The sequence below is a fragment of the Carassius gibelio genome, chromosome B5 (assembly GCF_023724105.1).
Source record: "Carassius gibelio isolate Cgi1373 ecotype wild population from Czech Republic chromosome B5, carGib1.2-hapl.c, whole genome shotgun sequence".
NCBI lineage: Eukaryota > Metazoa > Chordata > Actinopteri > Cypriniformes > Cyprinidae > Carassius > Carassius gibelio.
Genome location: NC_068400.1, coordinates 39,210,669 through 39,232,128, shown reverse-complemented (window position 1 = coordinate 39,232,128; position 21,460 = coordinate 39,210,669). Strand labels below are relative to the sequence as shown.

Below are 21,460 nucleotides of genomic sequence, written 5' to 3'. Positions count from 1 at the left end.
GTTTAAATTATTTTCAGCTAATAATAACTTTTTATTATTTTAGTCATTATTATTGAAATTACTACTTTTAATTAAGTATCCGAAACTCTTTTAGCAATTTTGTTTCAGAGTATGTCTATATATATATATATATATATATATATATAGAGAGAGAGAGAGAGAGAGAGAGAGAGAACAGAGAGAACAGAAGCAGGTGTGATGTAATTTCAAGCTAAAATAACACGTTTTCTTCTAATGGTGCACAAATACATTTAACTGGTGCTGCTCCATGATGATGATTACATATTTTCTTTAATGCGTGAATTCTCTCAGATTCATTTCTTTACAAAGTCTGTCAAGTTCAAATATGAAGAATGAAAAGAAATCTTTCTGATATTGTATCAGGGAGAGAGGTCCTTTAGTTTGACTTTGATTTGACTCCCGTGGTCCGTTATTTGACCTGATCAGAATCTCATGATCTGATTTCATCCCGAGATCAACATCTGAGTGCACCTTGACCCAGTATTACAGGATACCTTCAGATGACAATGTGTGTGTTGATTTGTGCTGGTTTCTCTTCTGTAAGCTATTCATGATCTTTAAAGGGATAGTTCACCCAAAAATAAAAATGAGTGAATTACTCACCTTCATGTCGTTCCAAACTCATGAGACCTTCATTCATCTTCGGAAAACTTTCTGTCCCTGCATAGACAGCAAAGCAGATATCATGTTCAAGGCCCAGAAAGAGAAGAATTGTTAAATAAAATCTTTTTTTTTTTTTTTTTTTTTGTGCACAAAAAGCATTCATCAAAAATATCTTAGTTTGAGTTCTGAAGATGGATGAAGGTTTTACAGGAAGGTTTGGAAAGGATTGAGGGTGAGTAATTCAAGACTGAATTTGCAATTTTGGGTGAGCTATCCCTTTAAGACCAAGGCTTCACTCTGTCTCTCCTGTTCTTTGTGTGTTTAACCTTGTCCACCTCAGGTTTGGTCCTTGAAACAAGAACACCCCAAACTTAGATGCAGAGCCTCCTCATTCATAGACCCAGATGCACACATGCTTGCACAGCAGGACAGCATGGCCTTTCGTAAGTGTGTACAGGTCCTGCTCCGTTCAAGCTTGGCCCCAGGATCCACGAGGACGCGTCCGAGATTTCTTCACACAGTTCCCAGACTCTGCAGTCAATCCCAGACAGATGGGTAAGGATCAAATGTACTTTTCTTGTCGTTTCACTTGTTGTCTGTACATGGAATATGTAACTTCTAGATATCTTACAACAAGTCATACCATCCAAGTACTATCTCATCACCATATTAAAAGCCATCTTCATGAGCAGTGTAGCAAATGTGGTTTGACTATTTTTATCTGCTCATTTAATTTAATGGACAAATAAAAATAACTGTGGAAGTCACACCTTTCTAAAGTGGGGTTGGAAAAACACAATATGCGCATGTCGCTAGTCTAACTGCACACAGACCCAGGTTTATTAACCTTTAGGTACAGAATACTGAATATAAAGAGTATTTTTAACAATAAATAATCTACGATCCTACAGTATGTGGAGAATAAATTACAGTTATATGTCTGTTTCACTTGAGTGAAAATGAAACACTTTGGGTTGCTTTTTTGGGATCATTCACACATTATACTTCATATCACACTCTGATAATAACCGTCTTGTTTGATTCAGCCATTCTCTGTTGAAAGATAGATGATGTATGCCAGGAATGACTAATTGCTCTTAGTAACTAGTAGGTTTAGGTAGCAGGTGACATTTTTCTCATCCACAATAGAAACGTTTTTCATGAAGAAACATTTTTGTTCATACAATTATACAACCAAACAAAAACATATTTTGCAGTCAACATAATATCAAAAACAAAAAAAACAAAAATTGGTTTGGAATGGCATGAGGGTGAGAAAATGTTTTTTGTTGTTGTTTTTTTTTTGGTTTTTATGTACTGCATTTCCTAAAACCTGAAAATAACAAGTGTGTAAGGAATTTTAAATCAGCTCATCATATGTTTGGCTTTGGGAATGTTTAGCCTTTGAAAGATCTCTAGAACTCTCAATGCACTTATTATTTAATACATCACATGACCTCTGACCTTTGTATTCCTAGCTTTAATGCACTCAACATACAGGAGAAACATTTGCTTTCTTCAGCATTGTGTGGTGAATATCTACTAGTATTTTTATTTTATAAGGCGGTAAGAAAAGGTGAAAAAGCCCACTCTTGTCAACCCACTGAGTTTCTACAGGAATCAGAGGTGCTTTTCTTCTCCATCCGACCACACCAGATTGTTCTGAACAGCCTGTAATCAGATGGTGTTTCTATCAATGCTGCGCAGATAAAATAAACTCATTCCCCATCTGCCTTGGCATTTGTAATCTGAGAAAAGATATGTGCATTCCTTGACATATCAGACTGAATGGCTACTGATTGCTTTTGACTCAAGCTCAACAAGTCCATCTGTCAACAAGTGTCTTTTGCTCATACTGTAAATCTTAAAAATAGGCATTTCTGGTTCCACAAAGAAACATTCAGTCAAAGGTTCTTTATAGAACCATTACCCTTTTATAATCTGAAGAACTTTTCACCACAAACTACCTTTTGTGAAATAGGCTTTTAAGAGTGTACAGCAGTAAAATACATTTGTCAGTTCAGTTTCTGTGCTTTACAAGTAGAGTCATAGAAATTGTAATTACAAGTTCTCTTTCTACATGAAAGAAATAGTTCAAATATAAGGCCTCAGTAACTTGGAACAACCTCCATTAATTAGTCCAACCCACATAAATTAATGTATTGGTAAATCCAAAACTCAGAAGAGTGTGATTGAGGGAGTATAACCCAAAGCTAAAAAGGTACACAGCTGTCAAACCGTGCAGGGATGTAACAATGTGCTCTTCATGGATGGGTGACAGTGAAATGTGTTCAGTCTGTCCTGTGCATAGTGCATGAGTCATCACGGAAAAAAAAAATCTAGAATGGGGAAAGTAAATCTGACATGGTATTTGTCATCTGCTTCACAGAACCACCTTATTCACTTACATTTAAAATGCTAATTTTCCCAAAGCAAGTTTGTAAATAATAGTCACTTATAAAGTCAATTATATTTTTAGAATAAACTCTTAATTTGTGCCAGTCAGATTTTTGCAAAGCTGGACTAACAGACTTGTAGCTCAACATGGTCCAGCATGTATACACATAAATGGAGCTACAGTTGGCCTTGCCGCTGTGAGCATGAGATGATGTGTATTTAATGACTATTCAGTTACGCATAGTGACATGTATACTTGGGCAGACAAATAATGAAACCCATGGCTCAATTATGACTGTTCACATGAATGCAATGAGAAGGACAAATGCCCTAGTCAGGGTCATTTTTCTTGTGTTGAGAGGACGGTAATTTACTTTTCATTTTCTACTTCATAGCAAGTCCACAAACATTCAAATTGTAGCCTTTTTCTGGGCTTTGCTATTTAACTGCACTGTTTAAAGACTAAGAAAGGCCAGAAGATCATGTTTAATGTCACGATGTTCTTTGACAAATGTCTAATTAAAGTTTTGAGTTTTTTCATTTGGTCTGGAATCACAAAATCCAAAGGTGTCCGTTGAGTGTGTTATTGTCAGTCAATTAATTAATGCCCAACTGAGCAATCATTAGGGTCCTGCCTTCCATATGAATGATTAAGAGATTGCAAACACAATGAATGATCAAAACTAATTAACATCCTTGTATAATCAAGAGGTAAATTAGTGTGGAACACAGCAGATTCTACCTCTTTAAAATGCATACTAAACAAAATAATAAAATAACCCTTGTTCCTGCTCTGAAATTGCATTTCACTTTAACACTATTTGACACATTAAGTCAATCCATTGTTTATAATTCTCTTTACCAAGAACATCAGTGCAATGAAATGAGTTCAGTGTGTTTATCTGTGTGTGTTCTCAGTTCCTCTGGCTCTAAAGTGCTGGTGCACTTTGTAAATCAGTCGGGGGTAAAGAGCAGTGTGTTTGTCACAGAGGGAGAGACGCTTCTGGACGTGGTTATCAAGAAGAATCTTGACATCAGTGGCTTTGGTAATGAGACCATTTTTTGTGTAATTTAGGCTTCATTTAATCGCATCTTTTTTTAAATGTGTGTGTGTGTGTGTGTGTGTGTGTGTGGCATTATATTATCCATAATCATGTTCCTTCTGCATGTTTTCCATGTAATCTGTTCTTAACCATTTTGTTATGGCTTAGATGTGTCAACATGACCTGAAGTCAGCATGAAACAGAAATGCTCATCTTTTTTCTCTGATGTGATGTATATCTCACTAAAACATCTTCTCAAGCCAGGATCAATTTGACGTTCTGATCCCCTAGTAAAAACAAGTTATATTTCGTGCTATTGTTGTTATACTTCACTTACATAAAAAAATAGATAGATAGATAGATAGATAGATAGATATATTTATATTAACTTATAAATAGTTCTGTAAGATTATATCTTGCTCTTGTGTCATAATCTTTTTTTTCCAGCTCCCACACACATATGGTGATTCAGACTTTGTAGCATTTGTCAAAGCTGTCAAAAGGAAGGTGCTCTCCCTTGCTGACACATTCAACTGAAAAAAACATTGAGAATACCCAACTGCTCCTACAAATGGTTTAATCATTTTCTCTTTTTTTTTTGCATTTTTCTTTTATATTTTACTGTCATCCCACAAATAATTGATTCTGTCAGTGCAAAAATTTTATATATATATATATATATATAAAATAATTATATATAATAAATATATATATATATAATAAATATAATAATTAATACAATAAATTAGAATGTCGTGCAAAAGTTTTTATTTCAGTAATTCGACTCAAATTGTGAAACTTGTGTATTAAATAAAGTGCACACAGACTGAAATAGTTTAGGTATTTGGTTCTTTTAAATGTGATGATTTTGACTCACATTTAAAAAAAACACAAATTCAAAATCTCAACAAATTAGAGTACTTCATAAGACCAATAATAAAAAAAATCTTTAGTAAATTGTTGGCCTTCTGCAAAGTATGTTCATTTACTGTAAATGTACTCAATACTTGGTAGGGGCTCCTTTTGCTTTAATTACTGTCTCAGTTCAGCGTGGCATGGAGGTAATCAGTTTGTAGCACTGCTGATGAAAGCCCAGGTGTCTTTAACAGTGGCCTTCAGCTCATCTTCATTTTTTAATCTCTTGTTTCTCATTTTCTTCCTGACAATACCTCTTCAGGTCTGGTGAGTTTGCTGGCCAGTCAAGCACACCAACACCGTGGTCATTTAACCAACTTTTGGTGCTTTTGGCAGTGTGGGCAGATGCCAAATCCTGCTGAAAAATGAAATCAGCATCTCCAAAAAGCTGGTCACTAGAAGGAAGCATGAAGTGCTCCAAAATATCTTGGTAAACAGGTGCAGTGACTTTGGTTTTCAAAAAAACACAATAGACCAACACCAGCAGATGACACTGCACCCCAGAGCTCAATCGGTAGAGCATTGCTCTATCAAGCGTTGGGGGTTCCCCAAACCCCCCAATGTTGGGGGTTCGATTCCCCGGGAACGCATGATAGGTAAAAATTGACAGCCTGAAAGCAATGTAAGTCGCCTTGGATAAAAGTGTCTGCTAAATGCATAAATTTATTTATTTATTTATCATCACAGACTGTGGAAATTTAACACTGGACTTAAACAACTTGGGCTATGAGCTTCTCCACCTTTCCTCCAGACTCTAGTACCTTGGTTTCTAAATGAAATACAAAACTTGCTCTCATCTGAAAAGAGGACTTTGGACCACTGGGTCAGCAAATTCCTTGACACGTCTGTGTGTGGTGGCTCTTGATGCCTTGACCCCAGCTTCAATCTATTCCTTGTGAAGTTCACTCAAATTCAATGATTCTGCTTGACAATCCTCATAAGGCTGCGGTTCTCTCGGTTGGTTGTTCATCTTTTTCTTCCAGTTTTTCCTATCACTCAACTTTCTGTTAACATGCTTGGATACAGCACTCTGTGAACAGCCAGCTTCTTTGGCAATGAATGATTGTGGCTTACCCTCCGTGTCAATGATTATCTTTTGGACTATCAGATCACCTTTGCAGGTGTTTTGAGTTGATTAGCTGATTGGCATCTCACCATATTCTAGTTTGTCACCATATTCTAATTTGTTGAGATTGGTGGGTTTTTGTTAAATGTGAGCCAAAATCATAGCAATTAAAAGAACCAAAGACTTCAGTCTGTGTGCACTGAATTTATTTAATACACAAGTTTTGAATTACTGAAATAAATGAATTTTTCCAGACATTCTAATTTACCGAGATGTACCTGTATATGAAAGGTACTATGTACATCAATTGTATTTACCTATTTATTTAGATGCTTTGCATTCTTGAATGAAAATTATTACAAATGTTTTTGCCATTCTTGACAAAAAATAAAGAATAAAAATGTGGTTCTGTTCTAATCCTGGAAGGTTTAGGAGTAGGGTTAGAGTAAGGGGATAAAATACAGTTCATACGATATAAAAACCATCACATATACGTCTATGGAATGTCCTCATAAAATATGGAAACCCAACATGTGTGTGTTTGTGTCTTAGGAGCATGTGAGGGCACTCTGGCCTGTTCCACCTGTCACCTGATATTTGAGGAGAGTGTGTATGACAAACTGGAGCCAGTGGTGGATGAAGAGGTTGACATGCTGGATTTGGCTTACGGACTCACCAAGACGTAAGACACCTGGATCTAAAATATAATTGTAAAGTCAGTAGAGCTTTACGTGCTATAGAAGGATTCATCCAGTGCTAATCACAGACATCCCACCTCTCCCAGAAGGTCTGTGAGTCTTCTGCATATTGATAACAGCTTATGACTCTTGCAAATTGGAAACTCCTAGACTGCTGGAAATCGAGAGAGAGAGAGATAGAAGCCCTGTTTCCAGGGTATTAATATGCAATTTCAGTGTTCTATTAACAAATATTGTTAGCGAGCATGCTGTTACAATTTCCACCTTGTAGACATACATCTTGAAGGTGTATCCAATAAGCATCACATTCTGCATCACAATGTGCACAAATGCTGTTGAATGAATCACCCTGAGTATGCTGATTAAGTTTGAGCGTGAAAGCAAAAGAAAAGGATAAGGGACAGCCGTGATCTTGGTACTAATGTTACTTTAATTGAAGAGTTTTAATCATGTATTATTCAAAGGTTGGGGTGTGGGGTAAAATGTGTTTTTGCTTGGAGGGATGTCTGTAATCACATGAGTGCATCTTAGACAATAAAGAAATGATTTTAAATTGTTGGTTAATTATGACAGGAAAAAAGAGTACTTTAAGACATCAACAATGTGCAAATGAAATAGAACTGAGCTGAGCACAAGTAAACTGAAGTGCATTGCTGGCAGGTTAATTATCTCAATCAAATGCATCATACATGATTCCTATCAGCTACATCCTCTCTAAATCCTCAACATAAAACATAAAAAAGCAACTTTTGTTTGAACAGACATTGAAGCAAATACACAGGAGGACTTCAAGGAAGTTAGATGCCATTCAGAACGTATATACTTTTGACATAATGTGCTAGAAGTTATATAGTATCATTAATGGTTTGTAAAATAGAAAATAATAACATACAAACTAAACAGTGCTTTAGTTAAACTATACTATTATTATTTTTTGTTAATTTTGCTGCTGTTCTGTCATTGGCTCAGATCTCGTTTGGGGTGTCAGGTGACTGTGGAGCGCTGGATGGATGGAATGACAGTTCACGTCCCGCAAGGAATCAAAGATCAGCGAGGAAAGCAAGAGGCAGTGAGCAACAAATGATACACAAGCAGTCACATGTACAATTTCCATGTTAATTTAACACTTAATACACAGTAAGAGACGTTTTTCTTTACCACAGCTGTTTTTGTTTTGTTCTGCTTTGAAGCATATGAACATGGTACTTTGAAATTACACAAAACAATAAAAATGAATGTGATCCACTAGTATGCCTCTGTATATATCATCCAACATTTTTTAATTTTAACACAGCCACAGAATAGGGTGAATATTTATTTCCTTAAAGGGGTCATGACATGAGAATTCAAATTTTCCTTGATCTTTTTCCACAGTTAGGCTTTTGACAGGCAAAAAAAAGGGAACATATCAAATATTTATATAAGTATAATATAATATAAATTAGTCTAAGTATGGTGTTTGACAAAACAGAGCAAACAAAAAGAAAAAAAGCGCGATCTATGGCTATTATTGGCTCTCTACATGAAGCATACTGTCAGAAAGAAAAATGTTGTGCTTAAAAATGCACAGCACACAATCTTTAACCCTAGGATGAAGTCATATACATTTACAACAATTTGGGACAAATATAACGTGATTTTATGGGAAACTATGTGTGTGGCACTCTGTGGTGTGGCAGGATTTGTATTTGGTGTCGATACTGTTTCATATGCAATAACATTAGCCAATCATAACAGTGGCTGATTTCTGACAAGTCTTAAAGGACACGCCCCTTAAAACAGGTCATTTTATACAGAGGGTCAGAATGAGGGTTGAAAATAATCTTTTTTTTTTTTGTTACACATATTTATTTATTTGAAAACTTTATTAAAATTATAAGTAAACCTTAAGGAACATGTTAATATTATAAATAATTGATGTCATGACCCCTTTAAATCTCCATTACAGAAGTGTTGTCTCTTTGTCGCCGTCTCTGTTTGAAACCTGCAACTGCAGTTATTTGCAGAATTATCTTCTTTAAGTGGTTTATGCATCCACACAGCTCCTCAGCACAGATGAATCGAATGTTTTGAGGTGTGTGTGTGTGGACATTCACTGTACTTTGGAATTACAGATACTACGTCTTGGAAGTATGTCATCTGATTAAGTAACATGTCTGCCAGTTTTGTTCTGACCAACTAAAAAAAAATATATATATATTTACCCCCCCCCCCCCCCCCAATTGGCCACACTTCATACAATGTATAACAGTACATTAAAGGGTAACTAAACCCCTGTACTCCACCCACTGGCAATATTTGAAGAATGCTGAAAAGTGGGCAGAGCACAGCAGAGATAGAGGGGACGAACCGAGGGCAGGGCTGAGCGGGTGGGCTGGGAACCTGAAACCTGCATTGACGGATTAATTGACAGCTGCTGTCAGAGTCGCTAAAATGGTGACTGTAGTGACCATAGACAGTAAAAGAAATGGACACAACGACCCCATTGGATTCAACGGAGACGAGTAAAGTCAATTAGAAGCATGCACTTCCTGGGGGTCGAGCGTACTGCGCAGACTCAAACTGAGCTTGATGACGTAGATGTCACGTGAGTAACCTGTAAATCTTCTAACCGCTGTGCCAAGAGAAATCTGAATCACCCACCGAATCTTGCAGACGTTGTTGAATAATTTTGTCCCATTGATTTTATGGACACTCTATGGGCTTCTCCCTTGACTTCATGCCTCAACGTCCCCCCGATAGCCTCATAGACAGTAAAAGATTTCCTGCGAGCTTCTCCTCCTGTCCATATGGTAATTTCTCTACTGTGCGACAGAGGGTCGCAGGTTAAGATGCAATCGTTGGCCTATTTTTACAAAAACTGCTTCTAACGGGCCACAGCGTAAGATACAAGGTAATGGGGCCTTTTATTCATTTTCGTGTTTCTTTAGAAATAATGAATGTACAAATTGAGTCTTTAAACCCCTCAGATGTAAAGTTATTCGTTGTCAAAGTGACGCCAAAATGAATGGGAGTCAATAGAATGCTAACAGCAGGTGGGGGTCCACTAGCCAATGACGGCGCTCAGGGGTTCTTCAAAAAGATATGAAACCCTGCCCCCCTGGTAGTGACGCAAGTAGCTTTGCAACAGAGTGTTCATCTGAAGTAGAGGACTTTTCTCCCCCACCTTCACCTGAAGTGGAGGATGTCGAGGTGTCTGTGGCCTGAGCCATATCAATTAGAGCCGCTGGCTCAAACTACGGTCTTAACTTGCTTTTCAGCGTGAGCTGTGTGGATTAGCCCATTTCTACCTCCATTGCATTGGAGAAGCAATCCCGGGAAAAATGCAGTTTGCACACTCTAGCTCTAGGCGGGAACTCGCGGTCTTCCAGGCCAAATGCATGCAACCACTGTTGCCTAATTTTAAAGTCTGCTGGAAAACTATGCAGTCCAACAGTGCTGTTGCAATTAGCAACACTACACTTACGTACCATCCTGACCACTGTACTACTTGAAGCTATCCTAACTGATGCAAAACTACAGTATGTTACTAACTAACTATGCTTCTAACAATACTAACTTTACATTAACAACTATGCTAATTAACTACATAGGCTACACAAAATAATCTAAATTAGGGCTGTGCAAAAAATCGAACTTGATTTTCATGCACATCTCATCAGTAAAGACGCTCCTGTAATTAGAAGTATTATCTCCAGAACGTGTGTTCAGATCAGGGTTGCCAGGTTTTCACAATAAATCCTGCCATATTGCTTCTCAAATCTAGTCCAAAACTAATCGCGATTCCAGGAGGTTCCCATAAAATATACGGCATGTACGGCATGGTTGTCTTGTAAAAAAATCGCATTTTAGGGGCTAAATATCACGTTATTGGTATTGGGGTTGCTTCGAACCGCGGACATGAACAACTACCGCAGACTTGGCAGCAATGGTTCAGGTGGAGCGGCAGTTACTACACAAGAGTCACAGTCTACTGACAACTACAAAATCGCTTTCAAAATCGACAAAGAATCGCCACCGATTTTAAAATCGATTTTGTGTAGATTGTCAGTGAACTACGGCTCTGTGTAGTAAATGCCAACCAATGTTGCCAAGTCTGTGGTTGTTTTTCATGTCCGCAGGTCCAAGCGACAATACCAATAACGTGATATTTAGACCCTAAAATGCGAATTTTACCAAGGCAACCATGCCATAAAACGTACATTTTAACCCCGGAAAGCAATTTTTATCGGGGAACCTCCTGGAAACTCGATTTTGGACTAGTTTCGAGAAGCAACTGGGCAGGATTTGTTGTGAAAACCTGGAAACCATAATCTGAACACACGTGCTGGAGATATATACTTCTAATTACAGGAGCGTCTTTACTGATGAGATGTGCATGAAAATCGCGTTCGATTTTTTTTGCACAGCCCTAATCTAAATAACTGTATAAATACTATGCTAAATAGATGCTATAAAAGTCTATCCTGGTCATTTTCAATACTCGCAATTCCAGCTCTTCCTGACAGTAATTTTGACGGAACAAGATGGTTTTATACTGCCAAGGGCGTGGTAGCTCGTACCAAGGGGTGTGGCCTGCCACCTCAAATATCCAATAGGAAAAATCAACTGCAGTAGCCACCGTTCAACCTGAAGAGGGCAGCACTCAGACGTTTTTACACCATATTGTAGAATTCAAACACTCACATGTCAAAAAAGTTACTCAAATCAATGAACAGCATTAATAAAGCCCCATTCTTACAGATCATTAACTAAAAAAATTTGGTTTAGGGTTTAGTTACTCTTTAAACTTGTGTTTTGTGAAACATCCTTAAATTCAAATTAGTTTGCTGCCTAAATTCTAATTAAATTTAAATTCAGAAATTGAAGTGAAAGTTCAGTTCTCAGTTCAGTTCTGATAGGTGTAATGCACACTTGACAGAAAACAAGACGACTGCTGGATGTTATGACAACAACTCAAACCTTTATTTTGCAGACTTGCAAGCACTAGCATTTCTTTTTTTAACAATGCAAATGAACCTTTCTTTTTTAATTCATTTCTGAAAGAGAAATTTCAATTTGTAATTATTGTTTAATGTTCTAATAAACAGCCATTTTTAACAGAATTTACATGCTAAATATAAACAAAAAAAATAGATTTAATTAACAGATAAAAGATAGCACACTCCCAGAGTGTGTGTGTGAGGTCAACTCACACACACACTCTAAATTGTAAAACTCCAGTTGTCTGTAGCGAGGAACTTGTTCATGCAAACTTTCATCAGCAGCTGTCAGCATGCTAAACACTGGTTGTCTAAATCATGTTGAGAGTGTAAGACAACTGTATTATAACGTAATGATCTGTGATACAGATAGCACTGCATTAATAGTACTTTAATAGTGCATTAGTTTCTTTTTTTATTTATTTATCCAAACTACCTGTTTTTCCATCCAATAAGATTGCAGCAACATAGCAAATAAATACAAACACACACACACTATAAATGAAAAGATTACATGGAAAACACCATATGCTTCTTCTTATTTTATATAGGTTACTGGTAAGTTACATTTTATATTGCTCATAATCATATTACAGTTATTTGCTAAAAATTCTAGTGACATATCATTTATCTTTGAAAATGCACAATATAGAATGGCCACATAAATGTAAATTAATATGCAATCCGTGCTTCTGATGATGAAAGCAACTCTCAGACAATTATACCATGTTAACTTTTATATATAATAATTTAACAACACATTCTCATGTTCACAGTTATCTAATGTCACACTGACATGCAGGTAAACATAAACATTTTATTTAAATGATTTATTTAAAAAAATATTTTTTAAATAAACTTAGAAATCATCTGCACTTTTTTCATTTACCCTATAGTTTGTGAAACCCTGGAGTAATGTAACATTTAATGTGTTTCATGATGTAGATAACAGAATGGAATATACTTTATTTATCTTTGCTTTTTCTAACAAGAATCCCATTTAAATCTATAAACAAAAATCTATAAAGTTAGGTCAAAAGTAATTTTAAAGTAACCAAAAAGTAGTCTGAAAGAATTACTTAAAATGGATTACATTTCTGACTACAATTTTCATCATGTAAAAGACTACAATTTGTAAGCAATCTACACAGCACTGAGCAAAAGTAGCTAAACTTACACATGCGCTGCTGCATGCGGTTGAACATGAGGTATAACGGGGTTTGCTTGTATCAAACCAGGTGATGGAGAACTTTGGAGACTCGTGCCCCCTCTCTTGGGGTATTTGACAAACTGACACCCCCTTAAATTGAGTGTCAACCACAGTCTGTCAAATACTCTAAGAGAAGAGTCTAGATCAGAGAGAGACCAGTAGATGCATGGATAGACCTAGAGAGATGAGGGGGGAAAAACGATATTAAAACACATTTAGTTCAGGAAGATCGGTCCCTCTCACTCCTCCCTCTTCCTCCTGTTCGTCAGATGTACTCAAACAAGCTGAATGATAATTAATTCTTCATCTTTCAGACTAAAGAATATCAGTTCATTATTGAGTAAAATATGAAAAAAAGATCTCATACAAATTATAATTTTAGATTATTTCATGGAGCTTTCGGTTCACCCACCATGCAACTCTGTTTCTCTTCACTTCTCTTCCTATTTGAACAATAGTTTCTTGTATGGTTTTTTGTAGACTAGCTGAGAAGATGTTCATACCTTTTGCGTTCCTTGCAACACAATTGGTGCGATCCACAGGGCTGCTCGGGGTGGCCCGTCCACGGGGACGTGTGCTCTTCGGGGCATGTATGATCAGGCACTGAAGAGTGTTTGTGTGAAGCGGACAGCATGTGTGTGATCACTAATAAGCTGCCAGCATAAGGAGGAAGTAAAAGGGGGAAGATAACACGCAGGCTTTAGAGCAGGAAATATCTGGAGGTTAAGAGACAACACTATATGTGTTAAAGTAGTTGTGAAATGTTAAAGAAAAAAAAGATCTGAGTTTGCAATAACAGCCACAAACTTTCCCGCCAAATTAATCCACAAACTGAAGCACTGTGTGCTGTACTGGGTTGGCCTTCCTTTAAAAAAATTAATAAAAGATAGATAGATAGATAGATAGATAGATAGATAGATAGATAGATAGATAGATAGATAGATAGATAGATAGATAGATAGATTTGAGAGCCCAGTGAAAAGTTTAATTTGAGGACACTGCGTAGTGTTTTTAGAGTCTAGTTTCAATGGGCAAATTCTTCAAGGACTGCTCTTGAAGTTGATTGGTGTTTTTGTGCTCAGCTGTCATGTGGTATTGTGTGAATTTCTGGTGATGTTGGATACTCTGAGGTCTGGTGTTGTGAGAGTTTTCACACTTTTTCTCTTCAGGCCTCAACACTGCTGACAACTGAGCACAGTTTCAACCATAGACCTTTCCATTGGGCAGATGGCCTGGTCAGGCATCAAGCTGATCGGTATCACTGGATCTTCAAGTTGGGTTGTACTCTGACTGCCTTTGTACTTTATAAGCTGAATTTTAGATAAGTCACTAAATAATTCAAAATTATTTTTTTTAACCAACATTGGGCTGTGTTGAAACCATTGGCATTTATTGGTTCTGCATTCGACTTATGCTTATGATGCTTCGGAAGAAATCCAGCCCTGATCAGTTCACACAATTAAATGATTCAGTTGCCTATAAAATAATTTTTAGATTACACCAGAAGTACTATTATTTAATAGTAAATAAATGTACATTTACTTTTACATTTAGTCATTTGGCAGATGCTTTTAAGTAACTTACAAATGAGGACAATGGAAGCAATTAGAATCCACAAAATAGAAATGATATGCAAATGCTTTAACAAGTTTCAGTTAGCTTAATGCAGTATACGTAGTAATATATTTTATATTATAGATATATTAAAACAGGTAGAACAGAAAAAAAATCGAGCAGGCTGGTGTTAGAGGTCTTTTTTGCTTTTGTTAATTGTATAATAAAAAGAAAACCAATAGAATAATTTTTGTTTTTAAAAAGCTATTGTTTTTAAAAAAAGAAAAAAAGAAAACAAGCAGTAAATTAATAGAGTGCAAGTCTAAAAGGGGCATGTTTTTTTCATACTATAATTTGAATAGAGAGTGCTAGAGTTAGAGGGTCAAAAAAAGATGGAAGAGATGTGTTTTTAGTCGATTCTTGAAGATTGAGTTGGATTGAGTTAGGCAGGTCATTCCACCAGGAGGGAACATTTAATTTAAAAATCTGTGAAAGTGATTTTGTGCCTCTCTAGGATGGCAAAATAAAGTGATATTCACTTGCAGAACGCAAGCTTCTAGAAGGCACACAGCTCTGAAGTTGTGGCCTAATGGTTAGAGGGTTGGACTCCCAATCAAAGGGTTGTGAGTTCTAGTCTCGGGCCGGACGGAATTGCATAAACAGCTCTCTCTCCACCTTCAATACCACGACTTAAGTGCCCTTGAGCAAGGCATCGAACCCCCAACTGCTCCCCGGGCGCCGCAGCATAAATGGCTGCCCACTGCTCCGGGTGTGTGCTCACAGTGTGTGTGTGTGTTCACTGCTCTGTGTGTGTGCATTTCGGATGGGTTAAATGCAGAGCACAAATTCTGAGTATGGGTCACCATACTTGGCTGAATGTCACTTCACTTTCACTTTAAATGGGTGCAGAGCCAGTGGTAGTTTTGTAGGCAAACATTAATTCCTTGAATTTTATACGAACAGCTATTGGTATCCAGTGCAAATTGATTAACAGAGGTGTGACATGCACTCTTTTTGGCTCACTCAAAAGTAATCTTGCTGCTGTGTTCTGGATTAGTTGTAAAGGTTTGATAAAACTGTCTGGACGACCTGCCAGACTGTATCTGCAAGACTGGGCAGTTTTAGCAATGTGGTCTGAGTAATTCAGCTGATCATCAATCATAGCTCCGATGTTTCAGGCTGTTTTTTAAGGAGTTATGGTTGATGAGCCTGATCAGATTGGGAGATCATTATGAAGCAATGGGTTTGCTGGAACCACAAGCAATTCTGTCTTGGTGAGGGTGAGTTGAAGGTGACGGTCCATCTTCCAGCAATAAATGTCTGTTAGACAAGCTGAGATGCGAGTAGCTACTGTCGGATCATCAGGATGGAATGAGAGGTAGAGTTGAGTCCAGAGAAGTGGTCCAAAAAGTGAGCCTTGAGGCACCCCAGTAGTTATATGTTGCGACTTGGGAACCTCACCTCTCCAAGATACTTTGAATGACCTATCTGAGAGGTAAGACTCAAACCACTGAAGTGCGGTTCCTGAGATGCTCTTTGCAAATAGGGTTGACAGGAGGATTCTGGTGGTTAACCTTGTCAAAAGCAGCGGTATTGAAGATTTGGAATACACTCTTGCCAGTATTAGGACTTCAACAACTGAGAGCAAGGCAGTCTTAGTTGAATGTCCCCTTATGAAACCAGACTGGTTGCTGTCTAGAAGGTTGTGTGTGAGAAAGGCAGAGACTAGGTTGAACCAAGGTCGTTCAAGCGTTTTTGCAATGAAATGTTTACAATGAAAGGAAGAAGGGAAACCAGACTGTAGTTCTCTAAAAGAGATGGATTAAGAGTGGGTTTCTTGAGTAGTGTGGTTATACAAGCCTGTCTAAGTGCTGAGGGAAATAAATACTCTATTTTTATAATACACTCTATTGTTAATAGCGCTGGCTTGTTTGTGATACATGCAAGGATAAGAAACAGCTAATTTAGTAGGGTTTTGATGAGTCTTTTGCCCCATTAAGAATGATTGAATCATTAGAGAGGTGAAGGGATAGTCAAGTTAATGCGAACAGGTCGCCGGCTGTGTGCTAGTTCAGTCTAATCAAGCTTAAGTGTTTGGCTGTCCTGAGCATTTACACCCACTGTGCCTTTCTGCTACTTACTGTCATTTTAGCACACTGCAATGTGCTTTTATGAAAATGTAATTGTTCAGTGTACATGCATTGAAGAGAAGCACAGACTTGCACATTCCCATTACTTTGGTTGGTTAAAAATCTAAACAAAGTTCAAGATAGTGCTAAATAGCTTTTTGTCTCATAAAAAGTAAAAAGAAGTCATAATGTCTACCCCTGTGAGCCAAGTGTTGTGTCTAAGAACTGAAATTAACACCCACCAACTTGCCGAATGCAGCAAAAAAACTCTGTCAACTTACTAGTCAATTGCAGCATTATGGTTATGTCCTGTCAAGGTGACAATACATGGGGAAACTTTTTGAGCAATGTTGCAGGGCAATATGACCAGGTGAGAGACAGAGCCAAAGACCAATCTAAAGTATCCAACTCTCAATGAAGTGGGTTTGCAGATTCACATGAATTATGGACAAAAAATTATGCACATTTTGTCTATGATTAAACAAATATTTTGTATTCCTCAATGTTTTCCTCATGTTACATGAGTCATGGCACAGCATGCAGCATCAGTGGTCCATCGTCCAGCTTGTGAGTCTGTCTCACGAGACTATACAGGCTTTGTAACAAAAGCGCTCATATTTCCATTGCCAGACTCATGCTGCCTTAAATGACAAAAGCAGTTCAGGGAACAGTGAAGCCATTAATTTCATTTTACAGATTTCATGGGTCTCAGGGGTTGACGAAACTCTTTAAGTTTACATTTGCATAATTCCAATTATATTTGTTATATGTGACAAATAAAGATAACGACATAGAGACATGCTGAAACTTTCCTCAATTTCTTCATGCTGTTGCTGGAGAGTAGTGGTCGCCTTTTAATAATCTTTATCACTGTTCCAGTAGATTTAAAAAATAACAATAAAATAAAGTACAAAATTGCATTATTCAAAGCCGTAGCCAGGCTTTTAAATATTTTGAGGTCCAGGGGGTTTCTAGAATAACCCCCTTATAAAAGAATTGTGCTATAATAACCCCTATAAATACAAGGAATTAAATACACTATTACGCTATTAACACTTTAAAATAGACTGAAATGTAGATGTTTGTATTGAAAGATGTTTTCTCTGTTTTGGACGGATGATCATTTTTAAATCATACCCTATTATTCACGCAACCACGCAACCATGCCGTATTTCATTTCGTTCTGTTACTAGTTCTACAGATCTCTGCGCTAGAGTTTAATGCTACTGTTTCTGACAGCATTGATAACGTTTTTTTGTGTTTCCCTTAAAGAATGTCATATCTTGTCAACAATAACCTATCCTTGAACTTTTTTGATTACTGCCGGTTTAAGTGCCGGCAAGCCATGTTGCCAGATATTGCTATAAAAATAAACAAAGACCTTTAAATAAAACAAATAAATGGAAATTATTTCAACTATTTAGCTAATTATATAAGATAAAGATATCACTGACCCCTATTGGATATTGGTTTGTTTTAACTCAGAGGGAGTGTCAGCCACCATAAAAAAGTTAACATCTTAAGTCATTTGTGGATTAATGCGTATTAGAGATGCGAACCGTTTAAAACGATTCAGTTCGATTTGGTGAACTGGCACAAACTTTGCTTTGAACTTTCTCACAACAGACACGGAAGAGAAGACAATGCTGTATAAAGTTGTAGTTTTTGCTATTTTTGGACCAAAATATATTTTTGATGCTTCAAAAAATTCTAACTGATCATCTGATGTCACATGGACTACTTTGATGAAGTTTTTCTTACCTTTCTGGACATGGACAGTATACCGTACACACAGCTTCAATGGAGGGACTGAGAGCTCTCAGACTAAATCTAAAATATCTTAAACTGTGTTCCGAAGATAAACAGAGGTCTCACTGGTTTGGAACGACATGAGGGTTATTAATGACAGAATTTAGATTTTTGGGTGAACTATCCCTTTAACAGCAAATTAATCATTCAGAGAACAAATTTTATTTTTGAACATGAACAATTTACCAAGGCCCGGACCTTGGTCACCTCATGGCTGGCTACGGGCCTGGATATTAGGACAATGATAAAGAAAAATAAATCGCACCGCAAGTTAAGAGACACTGAAGATGAGCGCAAAGAGGAGAACAGGCAGAGAACAAGCTCACTGTTCACAATGTTCAAAATATAGGAAGAAAATGTGGGGTTAGCTTTTAATAATGTTTCACTGGTAGGAATAGACTTGAGAAAAGTTTTGATGGCAATAACGGTATTTTCTTCTCTTATCTCCATATAAATCACAGCTTTGCTGAGAGCAAGAGCGATATTGCAGCTGGTTCATAAGTGCCACCATGCTGTCAGAGGGAATTTGCATCTCATTCAGACCTGCTGTTTTTGTTTCATGTTTTATGCAGCCAGAAGAAAAAAAAGGCTGAAGTCTGACAAGTCTGTTTTTGCTTTAAATCCTGAAATCCTTTAATTCAAATTCAAAACATCTGCTCAGGTAACGTGTGTAGCATCTTTGTTTGGATCGTGATTAAGATGCAGTGGTAGCCTCTAATTACAAATGGCTACAGATATTTTTGTTGAAGGCCAGTTTGGTTGTTATAAAGCAAATAACCAATAAATAAGTTTGCTTAAAAAACAAACAAACAAAAAACACCACACACTCACAAAAAACAAGACAAAACGAAAATAGCAACCATTATCAGAATCAATGAATTTCTTAATAAAAAAAACATACATAAAAATGAAGAAAAATCTGATTCTGAATCAGTCATGATCGATGCATCACTAATTAAAATACTAAATAAAGGCCTCAAATTGGAAGTACAAACTGGGATGTATTTTGATATACATTTTTCAATATGTAGATCTTGTTTTTCATAAAGGTTGAGGTCAGGAATCATGGGTTTAAAAATGTTGGCGACCACTGCTGTAAAAGATAAGTCTGTGTTGATGAGGAGGTTCCTGTAAGGTCCTGTGCGGAAGAGCCAACTCATCAGACTTCCTTTCCAGGTTTCATGAAATTATTAAATGATCGCTCTGGCTGCTGTGGACATGAAGATCTTACTGGTTCCTCTGCCGTTCACTGATTATTATTACTTTTATTTTTTTTTACGTTGTTCATAAAATTTTAATTCGAAGACAAGGAAAGAGAAGAAGAGCATAATGAGAGTGCAAAGGATAGTAATTATGATAATGCAGTTCTGGAAAGGGATGCAGGGGGTGTAGTGCATGTTATTGAAAGCATGCATGCTAATAAGATTGACAGTAATGTTAATGTGCAGTTACATTCATATTGTAAGATTTACAGCACAAAAAAACAGATGCTAAAACACAGCAGATGGAGAAACGACTGTACAGACTTGTATCTGGCATGAATCATACCCTCCAATTTTAAATCTATGAAACCGGATCAGAATCTGTATGAAATTGGATATGGTTTACTTTTTTCTGAATTCACTCAGTAAAGCTTTCAGTGATCATGATTCACAACTACGACCGTTCGGCAGCAACCTCCACCCTCCACACTGCGGCTGAGAGCGTGTCACAACTGCCGTGTTTCAGGCCTGATTCTCACAGAGTGGGTTTGAAAGAAAGAGAGTGAGAGAGAGAGCGAAAGAGAGAAATTTCAGTTACACCTTCTAAAGAAAAAGACACTTCCTTCGAAGAGACACCTCTTCTCTGTTTTTTTGTGCTTGTCATGCACTTATCTCCAGTAGCCAAAATAGCACACAAACAAAAGAAAAAAAAAAAAAAAAAAACAGAGAGAGAGAGAAAGGGAGTTGTTTTAAGGTATAGCTTTATTTAAACAGAAGCTTGGTTCAGAGAGATCTGGGTCTTGCTTGTGCTGGTTTTTTTTCTGGTTTGGATTAGATCTTGACTGCAGCTTTTCAGTGTGACTAAATGGAGATATAGATCAGCAAAGCATACAACCACACTAGTCATGATGACTCACATTCACTCGTATCACACTCTCACACGAATACATAGATGCTTTTATCTGCTTTTATCAAAGCATCAAATGTAAAATAAAAATCATTTTTGGTTAGTTTATTTTAATGTCTCATAATAATAATCTGTTTGCTTATTACAGTGTCTGGTTATATTTCTGCATGAATGCTTAATGTCTTTAAGTGTGTGTGTGTGTATGGTTGGGTATGTATTTAAATGATATTTAAACACTTTTCACTAGAGTAGACGTTCTTCTTGCTTGTTAATCTCCAATTGTAAGTATACAATTAACACAATTACAAGGTTCTCTTTTATCATTGTATGGTTGTGTGTTGTGCATTTTTGTGTATGAGTGTGTGTGTGGCCATGTGTGAGGTGTGAGTGAGCTTTCCATATCTTTGTTAGTAATCAGATGTGTGTGCAATCATCATTTCAACACTCCACCAGCTAATGTTGTGGCCTATGTCTTAAAGGGGAAGTTCTAATATTCAGTTTGTTTTAAAGGAGAAGTTGGGTTTGTTACTTCATGACGAGTCTTAAGCAAGTGTTTTCATCAACCTCTCCTGCAAGACTTTCTTAGTGTCAAGCTGCACTTTTTATATGGAAGAATACGTGAATGAATAAGTTCGACCCTGCATGAGTTCTGGTGATTTCTAATCTCTTGATGCGCCACCTTTAGCTCTGGGAATACTTCCAGCTGTGTACCAGGCCCTTGTACTCTTACAAAGACTTCATTCCTTGAAACCAACACAAACACACACTGAGAACAAAACAGAGAAAAGGAGTCTTACACAGTGTTCTTTAAACTCTTAATTGGAATGTGGGGTTTCCCCTATACTCTAACTTTTGTGCTGTATGTAAACTCTGTTCAAAGTCTGGTTTTGATGTTTGATGTTTATTTTTATTTCATTTATTGAC

The 21,460-nt window shown here is 37.0% G+C and overlaps 1 protein-coding gene and 1 long non-coding RNA gene across 2 annotated transcripts; one reads left to right on the top strand and one right to left on the bottom strand.

The window, feature by feature from the left end:
* The first annotated feature begins 1,011 nt into the window (after window positions 1-1,011).
* fdx1b (ferredoxin 1b) lies at window positions 1,012-7,991 on the top strand. Its single transcript, XM_052556198.1, has 4 exons — window positions 1,012-1,179; window positions 3,940-4,067; window positions 6,598-6,727; window positions 7,713-7,991. The coding sequence occupies exons 1-4, from the start codon at window positions 1,037-1,039 to the stop codon at window positions 7,825-7,827; spliced, it is 516 nt and encodes a 171-aa protein (XP_052412158.1). The 5' UTR covers window positions 1,012-1,036; the 3' UTR covers window positions 7,828-7,991.
* Window positions 7,992-11,686: 3,695 nt separating this feature from the next.
* Window positions 11,687-13,805, bottom strand: LOC127957585 (uncharacterized). Its single transcript, XR_008153817.1, has 2 exons — window positions 13,439-13,805; window positions 11,687-13,111 (listed from the first exon to the last, which is right to left on the bottom strand). It is a non-coding gene; the product is annotated as an uncharacterized LOC127957585 (long non-coding RNA).
* Window positions 13,806-21,460: the final 7,655 nt, after the last annotated feature.